The sequence below is a fragment of the Phascolarctos cinereus genome, unplaced genomic scaffold (genome assembly GCF_003287225.1).
Source record: "Phascolarctos cinereus isolate Bilbo 61053 unplaced genomic scaffold, phaCin_HiC Scaffold_3;HRSCAF=262, whole genome shotgun sequence".
Lineage (NCBI taxonomy): Eukaryota > Metazoa > Chordata > Mammalia > Diprotodontia > Phascolarctidae > Phascolarctos > Phascolarctos cinereus.
The window spans coordinates 115,685,102-115,703,844 of NW_027555736.1; the positions used below are offsets into that span (position 1 = coordinate 115,685,102).

An 18,743-nucleotide genomic window follows, 5' to 3' on the forward strand; every position below is an offset into this window, starting at 1 on the left:
ATTATTATATAATTTCTCATATAACGCACCCCATATTTCATATCCCCATTTAGTGCTGGCTGTCCCCCATGATGCAAACTATCTCCTCACTTTCTCCTCTGAGAATCTCTTATTTACTTCAAGACTTAGCTCTACCACCACCTTCTACCTGAAGCGTTTCTTGATTTTTCCAAACACTTAGTTCTTTTGTTCCTGAAGTCATCCAATAAACATTTATTAAGCATTTACTGTGTACCAGGCACTGTTTGAAGCACTGGATTTATGTTGTGTAAGTTCTAAATGTACTTATTTGTATATATGTTGTCTCTCCCTTTGAATTTCAGTTCTGTGAGGGCAGGGACTATTTCATTTTTGCCTTTGTATCCCAAGCACAGTGCCTTATATAGCAGTCACAAATGCTTGTTGATCTGATTGATTGATTAATAATAAATGAGATAATGAGCCAATGAGATAATGTATATAAAACGCTTTGCAAAACAAAGTGCTAAATAAGTCAATTATTATTATGACTACTCAATAATAGCCTACTTAATTGAATATTATAATTTTATTAATTGTGCTAAGGAATGCCTTCTGGGCTATTTCTTAGGATCAGTGTTTATCTCTCTAAAGAGGGTGATGGTGTTGGAGTTAGATATTCTTTCCAACTTTCTTGCTAAACATAAACATTTTTGCACTGATTACTTAAAAATGCTTCCTTCTGATAACAGTGTGAAGCACAATTCCAATATTCAAATTAGCTAATTCTACATCAAATTTACTAAATCACTTCCTATTTTTTCCTTCCACATAAAAAAAACCCAATGTAAATCTGACAGTATTGTCACATTATGTGACTGTTCTATCAAATGCAAGAAAGCCCAATGAAAAAAGATTCTCCAAGCCATGACTCTGTGTGGTTGGGGCCTTTCAGTTTCACTCTCATTCATTTCTTCTTCCACCACACCACAGGGAGGAGAGCCAGCGCTGCTTTTTTCTTTTATGCAGGACAGAAAGATTAGCCATTTGCTAAAGGAAATGAGGAATGTCAAGAGCCCAGAGGAAGTTTCTCTTTGACCCAGTTCTGGTTTCTGGTTGCTCTATTACAACATACCTAGTTCAGAAGAGACTCAGCCAAGAACAGATGCGCTCTGTATTATATCAAAAGCATGTTTTCTAGGATATATAGTGCTACCATGCATGTCTATAATGCTTTCATCTGTTTGAAGAATGCTTTCATATCTATTCTCTAGGATAATAGGCCTGTATTTCTAAGAGGCAGTTGCAATGAAAGATAAAGGTTTAAAACCTGTCTTTCCCTTCAAACCAGGCTTTCTTCTATCTAGCCTTCCCTATTTCTGTCAATGATACCACTCTCTTTCGAGGCACTTAGACTGAACATCTTCCCTAACGTCCTCATTCTGTCAGTCATGAAGTCTCTTGGATGCTTATTTCACAATGATTTTTATAGTCATCCCTTCTTTTCCATTGCCATTATCAACATGACTCAATCCAGGCTCTCTTCACCTCATTGTTCACTGTCTGGAGCTAGGTTCAAATCTCACTCGTAATACTACTTTTGTGACCTTGGATAAATACCCAATCTCCCTCAACCTCAGTTTTTTCATCGGTAAAATAAAAGGGTTTGCTTAGATGGCCTCTGAGGTTTCTTCCAGCTCTAGATTTAGGTAAGATTTTATTATCTTATGGCTGCAACAGCCTCCTAATTAGCCTTACTTTCAGTTTCCACCCTTTTTAGCCCATCCTGCATATTATCATCAGATTGATCTTTCTAAGCTGCAGGTCCCCCACTCCTAGTCTAGAATGATAGACTGGATTCAGACAATGAAGGCTTTCAATGTCCCCCACCAAAAGATGAGTTTGAACTTTATTCTATCAGTGGAAAGGAGCCACTGAAGTTTCTTGAGAAGAAGAGCGACATGATTAGAATTGTACTTTAGAATGGAGACTGGAGACTATGTAAGCAGTGCAAATGAGAGGTAATAAGAGCCTGAGCACAATTAATGACCCTGTGAGTGGAAAGAAGGGAATAAATATGAGGTGTGGTATGGAAATGGAATTGACAAGACTTAGCCAACTGGACAGATGGAGTTGGAGTGAGAGAAGGGGGCCAATAAAAGCCAAGCATGATTCTAATGTAGCAAATCTCAGCTCCCATAAGGATGGTGGTGCCCTTGACAGAAGCAGGGAAGTTAAGAACAATAGTTGGATTTTGGGGGGAAGATAATGAGTTATGTTTTGGATATGCTGAGTGGCCAATAGAACATTTAGATGGAGAAATCTGGCAGCTGGTTGGTTAAGTGTGTCTGGAGCTCAAGAGAGAGATGGAGGTTGGATATGGAGATGAGGGAGACATTTGCATAGAATGAAATGAAATTTGGGAGCTGGGGAGATTACTGAGAGACTAGAGAAAGAACAGAAAAAGGTCCCAGACAGACCCCTGAGATATACCCATGGATAGGGAGTGGGACAGGAATGATGATCCAGAAAAGGAGACTGAGGATAGCTAGGAGAAACAAGAGAGAAATGTCACAAAAACCCAGGGAGGAAGAGTATCTGGGAATAATGGTTGGTCAACTGGTCAAACTCTTGATTTAGAAAGCTGGTGACCAAGAGAAGGCATTGGGTTTGGCAAGTAAGGGATCACTGGTAACCTTGGAAAAAGCAGTTGTAGTTCAGTGGTAGGTTTAGAAGACAGATTGTGAATAAGATGTTACCTTGCCTTTTTTATTCATCTCTTTTTATTCATGTTTTATCTCTTTAATTAGTTTGTAAGCTCCCAGAGATCAGGGATTATGCTTTGTAGTCCACTGAGCAGCGAATTGTAGGTTCTTAATAAATATTTGTTGATGATAAAGAAGGTACAATAATAAGTGACCTGGAAACCTTCAGGGCGAGTTGGAGATGCATGTTAAAACCTGTAATTTTGTAAGGTTTACCTACAGGATTTCCGGTTTTGTCCCTATCCAAGGTCATGAATTCTGCCAAAAGATGGCACTAATTACAGTCTAGAATGGTATCAAGTTATGGAATATACAGAAGCATATAATTGCTGCAATATTGACCTCCTTGCATCATTATCCGGAGTAGGTAATGGCACAGCCTCTTTGCAAACTGCTTTCAGACAGAAGGAAAAAGATTCAGTAATACCAAACACCTAGGTGGCTCAGTGGATAGTGTGTCAGGCCTAAAGTCAAGAAGACTCATCCTCCTGAGTTCAAATCTGGCCTCAGACACTTACTAGCTATAGGACCCTGTGCAAGTCACTGTTTGCCTCAGTTACTCAGCTGTAAATTGAGCTGGAGAAGGAAGTGGCAAAATGTCCAGTGTTTTTGCTGAGAAAACCCCAGATGGGGTCATGGAGAGTGGGACATGACTGAAATGACTGAACAACAGAACAAAACACCAAATATCTACAAGTAAATCACTAATTACCATGTCCCTGTTTGCATTCAAAGGTCAGAAATACAGGCATCAAAAAAAAAAAGCAAGCAAACATGAAACCCACCTCAAGAAGAAGCCACTTGCTGTCACTCTGGGCCAGTTAACAAGCCTGGCCAAATTTATAAGAAAAAATGGACTTCTGACCCAAAGCCCTGCTCTTCCTCTTACCTGAATGCCTTTCCTGAGTGGCCTGGCTGGAACGGGCTTCCTTGTGAGTAAAGCTGCTGGTTCCCAGCTGCTGAGGCAGAAGCCATCATTTTTTTCTCCGCTAGGAAAACCAAGGAAGACTATTACAGGAGAGCAATAAAATGACCCCTTGCCTGGCACCCCAGAGCTGAGGATGGAGATGGAGTGATACAAGATATTACTCTCAAGAAAACACAGGATGCACTTAGCCTGAGAGGTGACCATCTTCACGTGATGCTGTCTCTGCTTTTTAGGATGTGGCCGTGCAAGATCCTCCTCCCCTTCTTCCCTATGCCCCCGACTCCTGTATCTCGGGGGTCTCACCTCTCTTTACACTCCTACACACAATCCTGTTATTCAGTGTGTGTTCTACTTCCTAAGACAGGCTAGAAAATCTCTGATAAGAGGGATAGTACCCTCTGTTTTCATTCACAGCATTTAGTACAGGGCTTTGCACTCCACAGGCACTCGACCAGTGTTAGAGAAGGGAAGAGTTGATCTGAGGGTACCATAACTGGGGACTGTCTCAATCTGTTGCTTTTTTGTCTTTGCATCCTACTTCCCTTCATTATATATGATCACAGGTACATAGATTTAGAGCTAGAAACAGCCTTTGAGGTCACCTTGTTCAATCCCTCCATTTAATAGATCAGGAAACTGATGCATAGAGAGATGACTTGACTTTGCCCAAGGTGACACAGTGCCTTGGATTTGAATCTATTCCCATGACTAAAACTCCGGCATGTACCATTCAATCTCCACCAAAGTCCTAACCCAATGCTTCACTATGGCATGAAAGTGACCCTGGGTTTTTTTAAGTCTATGGCATTGTGGTATGAAGTCCCACTAGACAGGAAAGGTTTTGTTTTGGGTCCAGCACTGAACAATGAGACTCTCATCTGAGGACCAGCATAACTAAGTTTGGAAAGGCTCATCACCAGACTGGCCACAGCAGGATGATATTTTCCCCCACTAAAGAAACTGTTATAGTTCATGGTTAGTGTTAGTTGTTCAGTTGTTTCCGACTCTTTGTGACCCCATTTGGGTTTTCTTGGCAAAAACACTGGAGTAGTTTGCCATTTCCTTCTCCAACTCATTTTACAAATGAGGAAACCGATGCAAACAGGGTTATGTGACTTGCCCAGGGTCACACAGCTAGGAAGTGTCTAAGGCCAGATTTGAACTCAGGAAGATGAGTTTTTCTGACTCCAGGCCTGGTGTACTCTATCCATTGCGCCACCTAGCTGCCACTTAGTGTTAGAGAATTCCAGCATGGATGAAATAATCCTACATATATGTACATAATCAAATCTGCCCAGAGAAAGGAAAAGAAATATAAGGATAAGGATCATTAATAGTTTTCTTTAAATGCAGGAACAACCTTATACAGAAAAGGGAGGTTCTTGACAGTCTCAGCTGAAACAAGAACCAAGGAAAATTTGCCTATTGTAGTGGCAGGGATTTAAATTAGTTGCAAGGGAAAAAACTGAGAAAAAAGCCAAATGTCATGATGAGAAAACCAGGGCAAACACAGTGCTATTTTATTCCCCCCTTCTTACTAATGAGAGGTTTGGTGTATCTGTGGATGATTGTGTTTCAACATCAGGTCCATATCTCCAACCCTAAGGTACTTCTAGAAACCAAGTCTTCCCAGACTGCCCCATGGATCATGAAACACAGCTGCTCCAGATGCCTCAGGCAGGCCTCGCTCTCTCTCGCGCTTGCTGTTCCAAGAACGAGTTTGCTTTGGGATCCCCCTGAAGTTTGAATGCTATCACTGCTACTTACCACCTGAGTAGCATTGGCCAAATCACTTAACCTCTGCGGTCCTACGTTTCCCCATGCAGAAAATGAGGGGGCTTAACTAAATGACCTCTTAGGCCCCTCCTGGATCTCAATTCTATGGTACTAAATTCTTGTGGGGTAGAGACAGCACAGTGGATAGCATTGGGTCTGAAATCAGGAAGACCTGAGTTCAAATCTGGACTCAGATACTTACTAGCTCTGTGACCCTGTGCAAGTCGCTTCACTCTGTTTGCCTCAGTTTCCTCATCTGTAAAATGAGCTGGAGAAAGAAATGCCAAAATCATTCCAGGATCTTTGCCAAGAAAATCCCAAATGGGGTCACAAAGAGTGAGACAGGATTGAAATGAATGAATAGGGATTCTGGCTTTCCCTTCAGAGCAGTTGAGAGCACTTCTTTGGACCCTTAATTCTCATTTCTAAACTCTGACTGATCCAAACCCAGAAAAAACTTCTCCCCCTCAAATCTCAGGTAGTTATGGCCCGAACAGACAATCTCTCAAGTCTGTGTGTCATGAATAAGCAATAGTGGACCTCTGCGCTTCCACACTGGGCTATCAGTGGAGACTAAAGAGTAACTTTCCTAGAAAATTTTACAAGCCAGATGGACATCTAACAAAGCCAGATGGGTTAGATATAATCTTTTAGGCTGCAGCCTCTATGAGGGCTGGATCACCTCTTTCATTTCTTCTTGGTATCCTCAGCACCTACCACATAATAGAAGCAAGCTTAATACATGTTTATTGAATTGTTGAAACATGGCTCAGTGAATAGCATTCTGAACCTGAAGTCAGGAAGACCTGAGTTCAAATCCAGCCTTAGATACTTACTAGCTGTGTGACCTTGGGTAAGTCACTTCACTTAATGCCTGCTTCAGTTTCTTCATCTGTGAAATGGGGAATAATAAAAGCATCTACCTCCCAGGGTTGTTGTAGGGATCAAATGAGATAGTTATAAAGTGCTTTGTAATTCCTAAAGTGCTATAAGTAATTGCTACTTATTTTTCTAGCATTATAATTTGATAATTCCACTTACTATGGCACTTAATATCAATATGTAATCTTTAACAAATACAACTTGGTTTTATCCTTTGAGAATCTAGTTTGTGAGAATAAAAGGCCTGAAACTTTGGGTGCAATAACAGTAAATCCATATTTATAAAGTGCTTTAAGAGTTTTCCTAGGGGCAGCTAGGTGGCACAGTGGATGCAGCACTAGCCCTGGATTCAGGAGGACCTGAGTTCAAATCCAGCCTCACACACATAACACTTAACTAGCTGTGTGGGACAAGTCACTTAACCCCATTGCCTAGCCAAAAAGAAAAAATGTTTTCCTAAGAACAACTCCTTGAGGTGGGTACTGAATGTATTATCCTCATTTTACAGATTAGGAAAGGTGAGGCTCAGAAAGGTTAAGTGACTTTTGGTCAGTTCAAATTAGTGACAGAATTGGCCCCTGAATCTGGTTCTTCTAATTCCAGGGTCATTGCAAAAGAAAAAAAAAAGTGTCTGAAGATCTAATAGATACACTTTCATATATTAGTAAAAATTCCAGGCCTCATTTCTCCTATTTTCCCATCCAAAAAACTTTGCACATTGGGGCTCTCTGCTATTAACCTCTCCAATTTACCTGGAATCACTTGGGAAAGTGACTTAACCTCTCTCTCTGTGCCTCAATTTCTTCATCTGTAAAATGAGGGGTTGGACTAAGGTCCTTTTCACTTCTAAATCTCTACTGTTATCTAGAGCTAAAAAGGATTTCAGAGATTGTGAAGTCCTACACCTCACTTTTACAAATGAGTTATAACCTCTGAGCTTCAGTTTTTGCATCTGTAAAATGAAGATAATAATAGCATTTATCTCATAGAGTTGCTGTGAAGATAACATGTAAAGCACTTTGAAAACCTTAAAAGTGGTATATGTAAATGCTATAAGATAAATGTTTTACCACCACCACTACTACTACTACTACTACTACTACTACTACTACTACTACTACTATTACTACTACTTCTAGCTAACATTTATATAGGACCTACTACGTGCCAGGCACTATGCTCAGCACTTTATAATATTCTACTACTACTACAACTACTACTATTACTACTACTACTACTACTACTACTACCACCTAACATTTATATAACATCTACTATTACTATGTGCCAGGCACCATGCTAAGCACTTAGAAATGTTATCTCATTATTACTACTATTACGACTATGATTACAACTACCATCATTATGACAACTTCTCCAAGGTCTTATGGGTAACTAGGTACTAACACCTCGGCTTGATGTCGGCCCTCTGACTTCCATTCGGTGCTCTTTTAACTGGACCACGTGTGTGGTAATAGAGTACATTTCTGTGTACGCTGAAGTATTACGCATTTTGTGAGTCTTTCCTGTAAATAGTGCTGGCTTTCAGATTCAGCACTAGATTTGGAATCAGGGCTACAGTTCAGTCCTGGATCTTTTATTTACTACTTATATAATTTTGGGCAATTTGATTCCCCTTGACCATTAATTTCCTAATTTGTCAAACAGGTGGGTAGTAGGTTTGAGACAGATAATCTCAAAGGTCACTTCATGCTCTAAATCCTATGATCTGAAATAAGATTTTGGCCCTTTATTGCAACCCAGTTTTTTTTTCCCTAATTTTTTTCCAATAAAAAAATAAAACTACAAGGAGGAAAAAGTTTTAAGGTCAGAAGTACCAAAGCTATGTACACTCAAAGCTTCCCTCTTATTTTTATTCGACATTTTATCACATGTCTTCTGGGAAAACTTCTCTTCTTAGTCTTAAACAAATAATTAAGAACACCTGATTAGGTTTCATGAGCTGTTCTCTCAGCACCAGTCTTAGAAACTGTAGCTTGTACTGGGGTAGAATATAAGAACACTGGCACTCATCAGAATCTGGGGTTTGCCCTCCAGCTGAACCGAGAGCCTGCTGGGCTCTGAGACCCCACCCATTCTCTTCCAGTGTCAGAATTTCTGGAAGCCCCACTATAGCAAGAGTGTCCTGGTTCAAGCTCCGGAGCCTGGGGAGAGAATTGAACCACCCTGCTTGGACTCCTGTCATTTCAGGCTCCGGAGCCTGGGGTGGGAGTTGAGTTGCCCTGCTTGGGTTCCTTTCTCACAACAGGAGAAGTCCCAGAACATTCAATCCTTCAAGCAAATAAACATAACAGAAGTGATGGGGATCAGGCAGTTAAGGAAAGGTCAAGTTGTGTGGATGTCTCATGGCCGGAACTCTGCCCCCTGCTGGGAGACCCTATGGGGAATCTCCTCCTTCATTCCAACCTACTTAGCAGAGTTTATTTAAAAAAAAAAAGCCAAAAGAGATGATGAAAAAAGAGAGACTTTGGTGTCAAAAGGGAAGAAGAGAACTAGCCCCCAAAATAAAGATTCCCAAATCTCCCAAACAACAACAACAACATATAAAACCATCTTTTATTTTTTTTTCTCCAAAAAAAAAAAAAAGGAAATGTGGCATGGTCTTTGGAAAACTAATTTGGCAAAAAGACAGCACTAATTTGTCCTTGTCACACAAGAACTCCAGTGCTGAAGCAGAAGGATGGCTTTCCCCCCTGATCTGAGCAAATCTTGCTGACATCCATAAAACTGAAGAATTTTTGCCTGGGAGTTTCCTTAAAACCATCTCTGGAGCTGTCAAGCTATAGCAAATCTTTGCTTCACAGCTGGTCCTATTGGACAACTGCTCTCACCTCAAGTGACTTGAGAAAATCCATGGAAGATTCTAACCAATTTAATTATCCCCGTTGCTATTTGAAGGGTACCCAACAAAGCTGTAAATCTGGCCAGCTGTGATGACGAATAAACTATCCCTTGTAACTTTCTTTTGAAAACCTTGGTTATTTGTTTATCTGGCCAGGCAGCCAAAACAAAAAGTACCGATTGTGAGAGATTCAAATTCTCCATCCATTTTTTCCCCCATTCCTAATGAAAAGTTATGGTCATCTTACTGTTTTAAGTGGAGAATGAACTTTATGGTCACATCTTGTGCTTTCTAGGAGCAGAATTCTGAGTCACCAGTGATAGCTCTTCTAACAGTTATTGCTTACAAAAATAAAATTAAATAAAAAAGAATTCTAATGGCCACTTACACGCAGCTATTCCTGCAAACATCTCTGCAAACCGAGGATCTCTTTCTTGGGAAAAGATTGTGTCTGCCTTTTCTACTGGCTTTCCGGTCTCGTGAACATTAGCTGGTATATTCGGGACGGGTACCTATTAAAATATAAGAAAGAAAATGACAACATTCCTATAACTTGACACAGACAATCTCTCTATAGTGGCTACTAACAATTGTCAATTCTTTGTCCTTAGGTTGATCCTTCTTCTGGACATTGGTATTATTTTATTCTTTAAACAATTGTCAAGAATATTTTTTTTTCCTGAACGCTATTTACCCACAGGAAAAACTCATAGTCAAGTAAGGGAAACAAAGGATTAAGAAAAACAGCTTCATGTATGTTTTTCCCCCTTAGAGAGAAAAAGACCAAATGCTCAGTTTGTTTACTTTTAAAATTATGAAGTGGGAACACAAAGTTATAAATACAACAAATACTCAAAAGAGACACTTCGGTTCCATGTTGTGTGCAGTCAGTTTAAAAGTGCAGATGGGAGTAGAGGAGAGAGAACAGAGAGAGATGGAGGGAGAAGAGGAAAAAGAAATATATGATTAGGCAGAGAGATATGGAAAAAGGGAAGACAGAAGAGATAAAGTTGTGCAAATGAGGTGCTAAGTAGATTCTAATGTGGGAAGATAAAAATTGTTTTGTAGCACTTTGCTTGGACTTCACATTAAGCAATTGTTGTTACCCTTATTACTGGAAACACAAGTGAGATGATTCACTAGTGTTTCCAGTTCTTCATCTGCTCCAATCTTTAAATCTGTGATGGTTCACTTCTGAATGGTACTGCCAGAGTACCCTACCAGAAGAAAATCATTCTCTGGCACAATAAGGGTGGCCAAAGCAATATCATCCCTTAGGAAAGATAAAACTTAAGTATAGGAATGATTCTGACATACAGCTTGGAGGTGTTCCATCACTGCTTTAAAGATCAATAAAGAGCTATATCAAAATTCACCTGAGATAAGTCATATGACGACAATCCATCTCTCTGGTGTACTTCAAGTTCGGCCTGCTGTTGCTGAAGTTGTCTGTAAACATGGAGGGAAATAAGAGTTATGAAAAATATAAAATGAGATAATATGTGTAAGCCTTAAATGGGCTATATAAATGGTAGCTGCTATTGTTATTATTAGAAAAGGTGCATTTGGAAATTGATTATAACTTCCTCTGTTCCTCAACATGGTAAGACTTTATTTTTCTTCCAGGAAGTCAAAGGACAGGTATCTTGTAAACTCTGAACTTTTTCTTTCCTCCCAACAAAGATAAACAAAGACAAGAATCACTCTCCTGCAGCGAAAAACTTCTTAAAAGCATATATTCTGAATTACGCCTTCATTTTCCATATAACTACATTGAGAATCCTTTTTTGTTTAAAGGACTAAAGTCATAGGATCATAGACTTAGATCCTGAAGGGACCTCAGAGGTCACTTAATCCCAACTCCCCCATTTCATAGAGGAAGAAACTGAGTTTCAGTAAGACTAAGTAGCTTATATCAAGACATACAGATAATAATGGCAAGGCTAGGAATCAAACGAAGGTTCTCTGACTTCAAATCCAGTGTTCTTTCCACTGAGCCACACTTCTTTCTAGAACAGTGGGGAAGGAGAACGTGGCAATATTCTTCAAATCACAGGCTCATATTGAAATTTAGAATATCCCATTTTTATTAGCCTTAGCCTATTCTTTCTCTTTTATAGGTTAAGTCACTTGGTATCCTACAGAGTCTAGCAGATCACTGGCAAGTTTGGTGAAAACTATAATCAACCCAACCCTTTTTTGTGAATTAATATAAAATAATTGCTTTCATCAGAAGGTTAGACACCAAATGATGAATTTTTTTGGACTATATGAACTGAAGAAGACTATATACTAAAGCGTGGAAGGTGTACAATCTATATTATTATTTTTATATGGTTTTGTTTTGTTTTATTTGTTTGTTTGTAAGGCAATTGGGGTTAAGTGACTTGTCCAGGGTCACACAGCTAGTGAGTACCATGTGTCCGAGGCCAAATTTGAACTCAGGTCCTCCTGACTCCAGGGCCGGTGCTCTACCTACTGCACCATTTAGCTGCCCCTACAATCTATATTATTAGGGAAGGGAGCAGCCACACTGAAGAATCACTGATCTTTTGAATTATTGAAATACAATTATGGTAATTTTTATGCCTTCACTAAGTTAAAGAATCACATAGCATTTTTAAAAAAAACCACATTTCATCCCGCACTGTATTTCACATTTTTCCAAAATGATATCTGCTCATGCTTTTAGCCAACAGAAATCCTACTCCTCTTTCATGGGACAGCTCAGTATCACTGTCAGACCTTTCCAGATCCACACTGACCACTGCTTCCTCAAGTTTTCTATGTCATTTATTGTCTATATTATTTACTTACCAGTAACGTTCTTCTTTGTGGTTTTTAAAATAAAATTTTATTGATATCTCTAACCACTATCCTGGACATGTAGGTGGCACAGGGGATAGAACACCAGGTCTGGAGTCAGAAAGAATCATCTTCCTGAGTTCAAATCTGGCCTCAGATGTTTACTAGCTATGCAACCCTGGGCAAATCACTTAACCCTGTTTGCCTCAGTTTCCTCATCTGTAAAAAGAGCTGGAGAAGTAAATAGCAAACCACTCTAACATCCCTGCCAAGAAAACAGAGTCACGAAGAATTGGGCCCAATGGAAATGACTCAGCAACGACATTCTCCTAGTTATAAAATGTGAGGTTTTAATGCCTGAAGCAAGAGCCAAATGGTAAGAGCCTAAGGGCCCTCTGCCTATGGCTTTTACAGCCTACAAGGCTCTGAAATCCCAACCTGTCCTAACATCTTACCTTCTATGATCTTCAAGACAATTGTCATAAGCTTCAAGTTGTAAGGTAGCCACATTAGCCCTTAGCATCTAGCCCTTTTAGCTTAAATACCTGCTCTGGTTTGGCCCCCAGTGACCTTTTTATTTCAATGTACGGGTGGTCTAAGCATGTTACTTGTGTAGTACCATGTAGCATATTACTAACTATGACCAGTACACAAGAAGGAGTATAGAAGATATCGTTCATGATGCATATTCCTGGAAAAGGAGGAATGTTGGTTAAATGCAGCAAAACGGGGAAATAGAAGAGATGGACAACGTAAGGTTGTACTGACATCCACCAAATATTAACAGACCCAAAGGAAGGCCTCCAGTGCTTTGGTAGTTCTTCCACAGAGAAGCTAAGGGAGGGCATGTACAAGAATTGTACAAGATGTGGAGGCATAAATGAGTTGCAATCTTAATCAGTGGAGGGAGTACCTGATGCCAATGAGATAGTAAATCTACCAAAGCATGCATCTATCTATCTATCTATCTATCTATCTATCTATCTATCTATCTATCTATCTATCTATCTTTTTATTTTGGGGGAACAGGAAGCAACAATGGTGATGGGGATAAGCCAGCAGGTTGACTATGTCTCAGGCACAGGATAACAGATACCATTTTCCCCCTTCTATGTTGCCCCAAGTCCTTTCAGGGGTTGTGCTGGAGTCAGCTCCAGAGTTAAATTTTTAGTGTCAACATTTACATGTCAGGAAGCAGCAAGCACTACAAATCAAGACTTGATTTATCATTTTGTTGATGGTCTAGCCTTAAAAAATATTAATAATGCAGATTAGACTTAAAAACATGTCTTGCATAGATTTTTTTTCAAGAGCTGGTTGTGAAAAACTTAACAATATACTCCTCAGATTCTCTAAATAGGCTTCTCACTCCACAATAACTTTCTTGATTTAACAGACTGCCTTCTAGCTCTACCCTCAAAGGTAGTTCCTACAAATGCAACTAGATTTCAAGTTAAAGTTAACTCTTGAGAACAAGCGCACACCGGGGGCAGGTAGGTGGCGCAGTGGATAGAGCACTGGCCCTGGATTCAGGAGGACCTGAGTTCAAATCCTGCCTCAGACACATAACACTTACTAGCTGTGTGACCCTGGGCAAGTCACTTAACCCCACTGCCTAGCCCCCCAAAAAACCCAAAAGGGAATAAGCCCAGACCACCCAAATGGGTCAGGAGAACTATTAGAACAGGGCAGCAGCATCATACCTATTACTACCCAGTCCAGTCCATCAAACTCAAATAGAAAGTGATCCCTGAGGTCTATATGTTGACTTAGAAAACAACAAAGTAACATTAATCTATCTTGCATTTTTATTTATTTTGTTAACTATCTCCCAACTGCAATTTAATCTAGTTCCTGCAGGCTGTGAGTTTGACACCTCTGATCAAAGACACCCGATAATAAAAATAACGATGTTTAATTTACCTAATCTTTCAATGTCAAAGTCCCCTAATCAGTAAAAGCTTAGAGTTGAGAAGGAAGCTAACAGGAACACATACCCTTGGAGGGCTCCGAAATCCAATCCCCTTATTAAATATAAATTAAATTCAAGATGAGGGGGTCAGCAATTTCTCTGTAAATCAGGAGTCCTTAACCTGGGGGGGGGTCTGTGAATTTGTTTTTAAAATATTTTGATAACTGTATTTTTATATAATTAGCTTCCTTTATAATCCTACACATTTTATTTTGTTCATTTAAAGACATTCTTCTGAGAAGAGATTCCTAGGCTTCCTCAGACTGTCAAAGAGTTATGCAACACACAAAAAGGTTAAGAATGTCTGGTGTAAGGTTACTAGAGACAAGGCTAGAGATAGGGGATCATTACTTAGGTTACTGGAATATGGTTTACAATCAGCCTGTCTCTAGAAGGGAGTCTTGATCCATCTCCCATCCAGGCAGGACTCCAGAAGGATTCTCTACACATTTAGTACTGCCTCATCTCCTTTCCTGATCCTAAAAGCAAAAAGAGAAACTGACAAATGTCAACATCATTCCCAAGAAAGTTTTCTGGATGAAGGTTACTATTCCCCCGTGGAGCTGTTCTGCCCTCCAACCCGCACAGTCAAAAACTTCGAGCCCAATTAGGTCCCACTGACTGGCCAATAACAACCTGCTAATAATACTAGCGCCTTAAAGCTTTGCAAATGTCATCTCACTTTATCCTCACAACCCTTGGAGGGAGGTGCTATTATTATCCCCATTTTACAAATGAGGAAAGAGAGAGACAGATGGAGGTAGAGTGACTCATCCAGGGTCATATAGCTGGTACATATCTGAGGCTGGTTTTCCACTCAGGTTCTCTTGGTTCAGGAACCAAGTGCTCTATATGCTGTGCTACAATGGAGGCTTATAAATAGAGGTAACTGAAAAGAATTTGTCTAGTGTAGGGATCAGGAACTTTCAAGGCTTTTTATCAGCAGTTGTGCCCACCGTATACATGCATTAAGGGCTGATGATAATAAAAATAATAATAATAACAATAACTCATACTTTCTATGATGCTTTATGGTTTAGCCCAGGGGTGGGGAATCTGTGGCTTCAAGGCCACACGTGTCCTTCTAGGTCCTCAAGGGCAGCCTTTGGACTGAATCCAAACTTCACAGAACAAATCCTTTTAGGTTTAGCCACAGAGAATAGCACCACTGATCAAACCACAGATCTTTGATATGAACCATAAACTTACTTCAAACTTACAAATGAGGGGCAGCTAGGTGGCACAGTGGATAGAGCACTGGCCCTGGAGTCAGGAGGACCCGAGTTCAAATCTGACCTCAGACCAAACACTTGACACTCACTAGGCTGTGTGACTCTGGGCAAGTCGCTTAACCCCAGTTGCCTCACCAAAACAAAAACAAAAAACAAACTTACAGATGAGGTAAATTAATGATCTACAAAGCATTTTCCTCACAACCACGCTGTGAAATATATGTTATATTAGCATCCCCATCTGCAGTGACTGAGACTTAGAGAGATCCCATGACTTCTCTACTTAGTTAATAACAGCTGGGATTGGGCCTTGGAGCCAGGTATTATATTTGCAGCCTAAGGCTCTTTCCATATTCTACCACACCATTTTTCTACAGTGTAAATTCCTACGGAAGTCCTCTTCCAAAAGGAAAGGAGATTTCATTGAAATCGGCTTCCAAGTAAGTCACTCAATTCTCCCTCTGATCAAGAAGCCTGAAATGAACACATAATTGTTTTTTTGTTCACTTCTGCAATTTTGCTTTCTGACTTCTGATACAGACCTTGTCAGCAGCCGTTTTTGAAGGAGCTGTCCCTTTTAAAATTTTACTCATTTCAGAAAAAAATATTAATTTTATTTATTTTCTTTAACATTTAAATTTATTTATTTTTAGTTTTCAACATTCACTTTTATAAGATTTTGAGTTCTAAATTTTCCTCCTTCCCTCTCCTCCACCCTCCCCAAGATGACATGCAATCTGATATAGGCTATACATGTACAATCACATTAAACATATTTCCACATTAGTCATCTTGTGAAAAAAGAATTAGAACAAACGGGAAAAACCACAAGAAAGAAAAAACAAAAAAAAAAGAGAGAAAAGAATATGCTTCAATCTGCATTCAGACTCTATAATTCTTTCTCTGGATGTGGATAGCATTTTCCATCAGAACACGCAGTTTTTAAACAAAAATATATGACAGTATATCTATCTGGCCCCAGTCATCTTCTTGACATTTGCCCTGCTAATTCTCAAGGACTCAGAAGAGTGCCATTTTCCCTGGAAAGGGCATGTCATGGAACTCCCCTCTGGCTCCATTTACCATTCCTGTATCTTTCCAAACCCAAACACTTCTTGACTATCACTCTCCTATATGTGGTATCTCTTCTATTAGGGTGTGAGCTATTTGAGGGCAAGGACCATCTCACTTTTGCATTTATATACCCAGCTTTTAGGGTTTGTTTGCTATCAGTTAGTTAATGACAGCCTGCCCTCTCCTGTTCCACCTTCTCCTTACCCCATTTAAAAAGTGAGCAAGTCCATAAAAAATCCAATCCCTTTCAATGTCCTACTTGGGAAAATATCAAGGTCATATTTAGAACATACCAAATTTCTAGAGCAAGAAAACAACAGCAGAGATGTGCTGAAATAGCATAAATAAGGTTTTTGTTGTTGAATTTTCCACTAAACGATACATCATATGCCAAGTTTTTGGGGTGCAATGCAAACCAAATCTTTTGTGGTCTTCCTGTTCCTTTTATAATCTGAATGAAACGTAGTTAAATCCCAGTAAAATGAAAAGACATCACTTTCTATCCATTCCATGTAATACAGAGCTTTGCTGAATAATAGAGAATCCTTTTTTCACATTTAGGTACCTTAAGCTTTTTCCACCTCAAAAAAGATTTTTACAAATTCAACTTTTCAAGAATACAGTCTAGATTAATGTTATATGCAAGCCTAGAATACACACTGAATATTTTTTTTAGTTCAAATATATTCAGAATAAAGCCTAACTTTGGATTGTGGTGCATTTTCTTTGTACATGATAATTTCCCCATTCAAATTCTGTAGGTACATCAGTATAGCCTTTACAGATACACAAAGGAAACAACTTCAATTTCTGGGGCTTAGAGAAACAAATTCTCCACTCATTCCAGGTAGACTGATATAGTGGAAAGAACACTAGATGTGGAGTCAGGAGATAGTCCCAAATGTACCACCTACAAACTATATGACTTTGGCCAAGTCACTTCCCTCCCTTGGACTTTACTCTAAGGATTACATTAAGGGATCTTGAAGCTTCCTCCATCTCTAACATTTTGTGATTCCATGAACCCATGGAGAGTTACTTTATGAAGCTTTATAATACCCGGCCTGCAGGTCAGAGAAATCAGGAGCTTTCCATATATTCTTCCACTTATAACTTCAAGCTGTGTTCTGGAGGACTTAACCCTTCAGACTAGAAGCTCTAACTCGGGGGCTCCACCAATGGAAGGCTGGTGGCATTAGTGAGTGTCTCCTGGGTCCACTATAACTAGGCTGGCTCCTCTTTCCATGGTTCATTTCACTCAGACATCTTCTGGCCAGAGGCCAGACTCTCTCCCATGGTCCCCCTTTTTCTAGCTCTGGAACCATAATCAAATCAGTCCTGGCATCTTTACTGGAAAGTACTTGTCAATTTACTTCCATATGGTTCCATGTCAGTCTACTTCCACATAGTTCTGCTAATTATCCCCCTAATTTTCTAAACCAAAAACCCTTTCCTGCCCACTGCCCTGCCCTGTGTATTCTCTATTCCTATTATCATTTAAACTTGTGGAGTGGCAGAAACTCTCTTTGCTTTTTTGTTTGTATTCTGAGCACTTAGCACAGTGCTTGGCACAAAGTAAGCTCTTAGTTACACTTTTTCATTGATTTATTCATGGATATTCTCTATTCAAAGTACCAGGAAAAAGCCTGCTTATGGAATCTGCTTGTGGTTGGCATTATTACTAACATTTTAAACTTCTCTCTACCAGTTTTCCATTTTTTTAACCAGTTATATTAGGAGAAAATATTTAATTTTAAAAGTGTTTTGCTAGCTCAAAGTGAGCCTACATTGTACAATGAGTGCTTCTTGTATGCCTCTAGGACAACTAAGGGAATTAAAAACAACTTAAATCTCACAGAGCTCAGAAATTGTCTTCCATCCAACAATCTGAACTTGAAAGATTTTTATTCTTGGCGCTGGTTCTATGTGGGGTTGACACTGAGGGAAACAAGGTCCTCCACCTCTCCAGCTGAACTGCCTTGTTGAACTGCAAGAAATTGACTCTCACCACAGTCAGGACACCAGTTTCCTGGGCCTGGAGTCCATTTGTTTGCACTTCTTTTGTTGAGTGGCCATGGGACATAAGGCACTGTTCTGGGAGGTTTCCTCATGCTGAGAAGAGCACTGTAGGGGGCTCCTTAAACTTTTTTATTGCAACATTATAAAAAAATAAACCATGGAATGCCTGTACATTCCTAAGCAAGAGAAACCATGCATAGCTAATAGTGAAGGGTTTACTGACAGCAGATGCAAAAGAAATGCAGAATAAGGAGACTGAACCAGGCTACTCTGGTATTTTACATTAACTAGTCACTCCTAGTCACAAGTGCCAAACCTTTATCCCTAACCCCCCAACCCCAAATGCATGTATCCGTGTGCACACACATATATACACATATACACTTTCCCCTTGCCAACCTATCAACCTGTCCTCTCTGTCCCAGGAGTTTTAAAGGAAATCAATATTCTTTAACATTCACCTGACACA

At 39.7% G+C, this 18,743-nt stretch overlaps 1 protein-coding gene across 4 annotated transcripts in view; it reads right to left on the reverse strand.

Annotated features, from left to right (window-relative positions):
- The window catches only part of ARNT2 (aryl hydrocarbon receptor nuclear translocator 2), a 267,900-nt gene that overhangs the window by 13,360 nt on the left and 235,797 nt on the right, over positions 1–18,743 (reverse strand). For 3 of the 4 annotated variants that reach the window (XM_078151115.1, XM_078151114.1, XM_078151113.1), the window contains 4 exons: positions 10,549–10,621; positions 9,561–9,684; positions 5,630–5,695; positions 3,613–3,712 (listed from right to left, as the gene is read on the reverse strand). In XM_078151115.1, coding sequence (XP_078007241.1) covers positions 3,613–3,712; positions 5,630–5,695; positions 9,561–9,684; positions 10,549–10,621 — 363 coding nt within the window. The remainder of the gene's footprint in view (positions 1–3,612; positions 3,713–5,629; positions 5,696–9,560; positions 9,685–10,548; positions 10,622–18,743) is intronic. The other variant, XM_020965854.2, reaches the window with a different exon arrangement.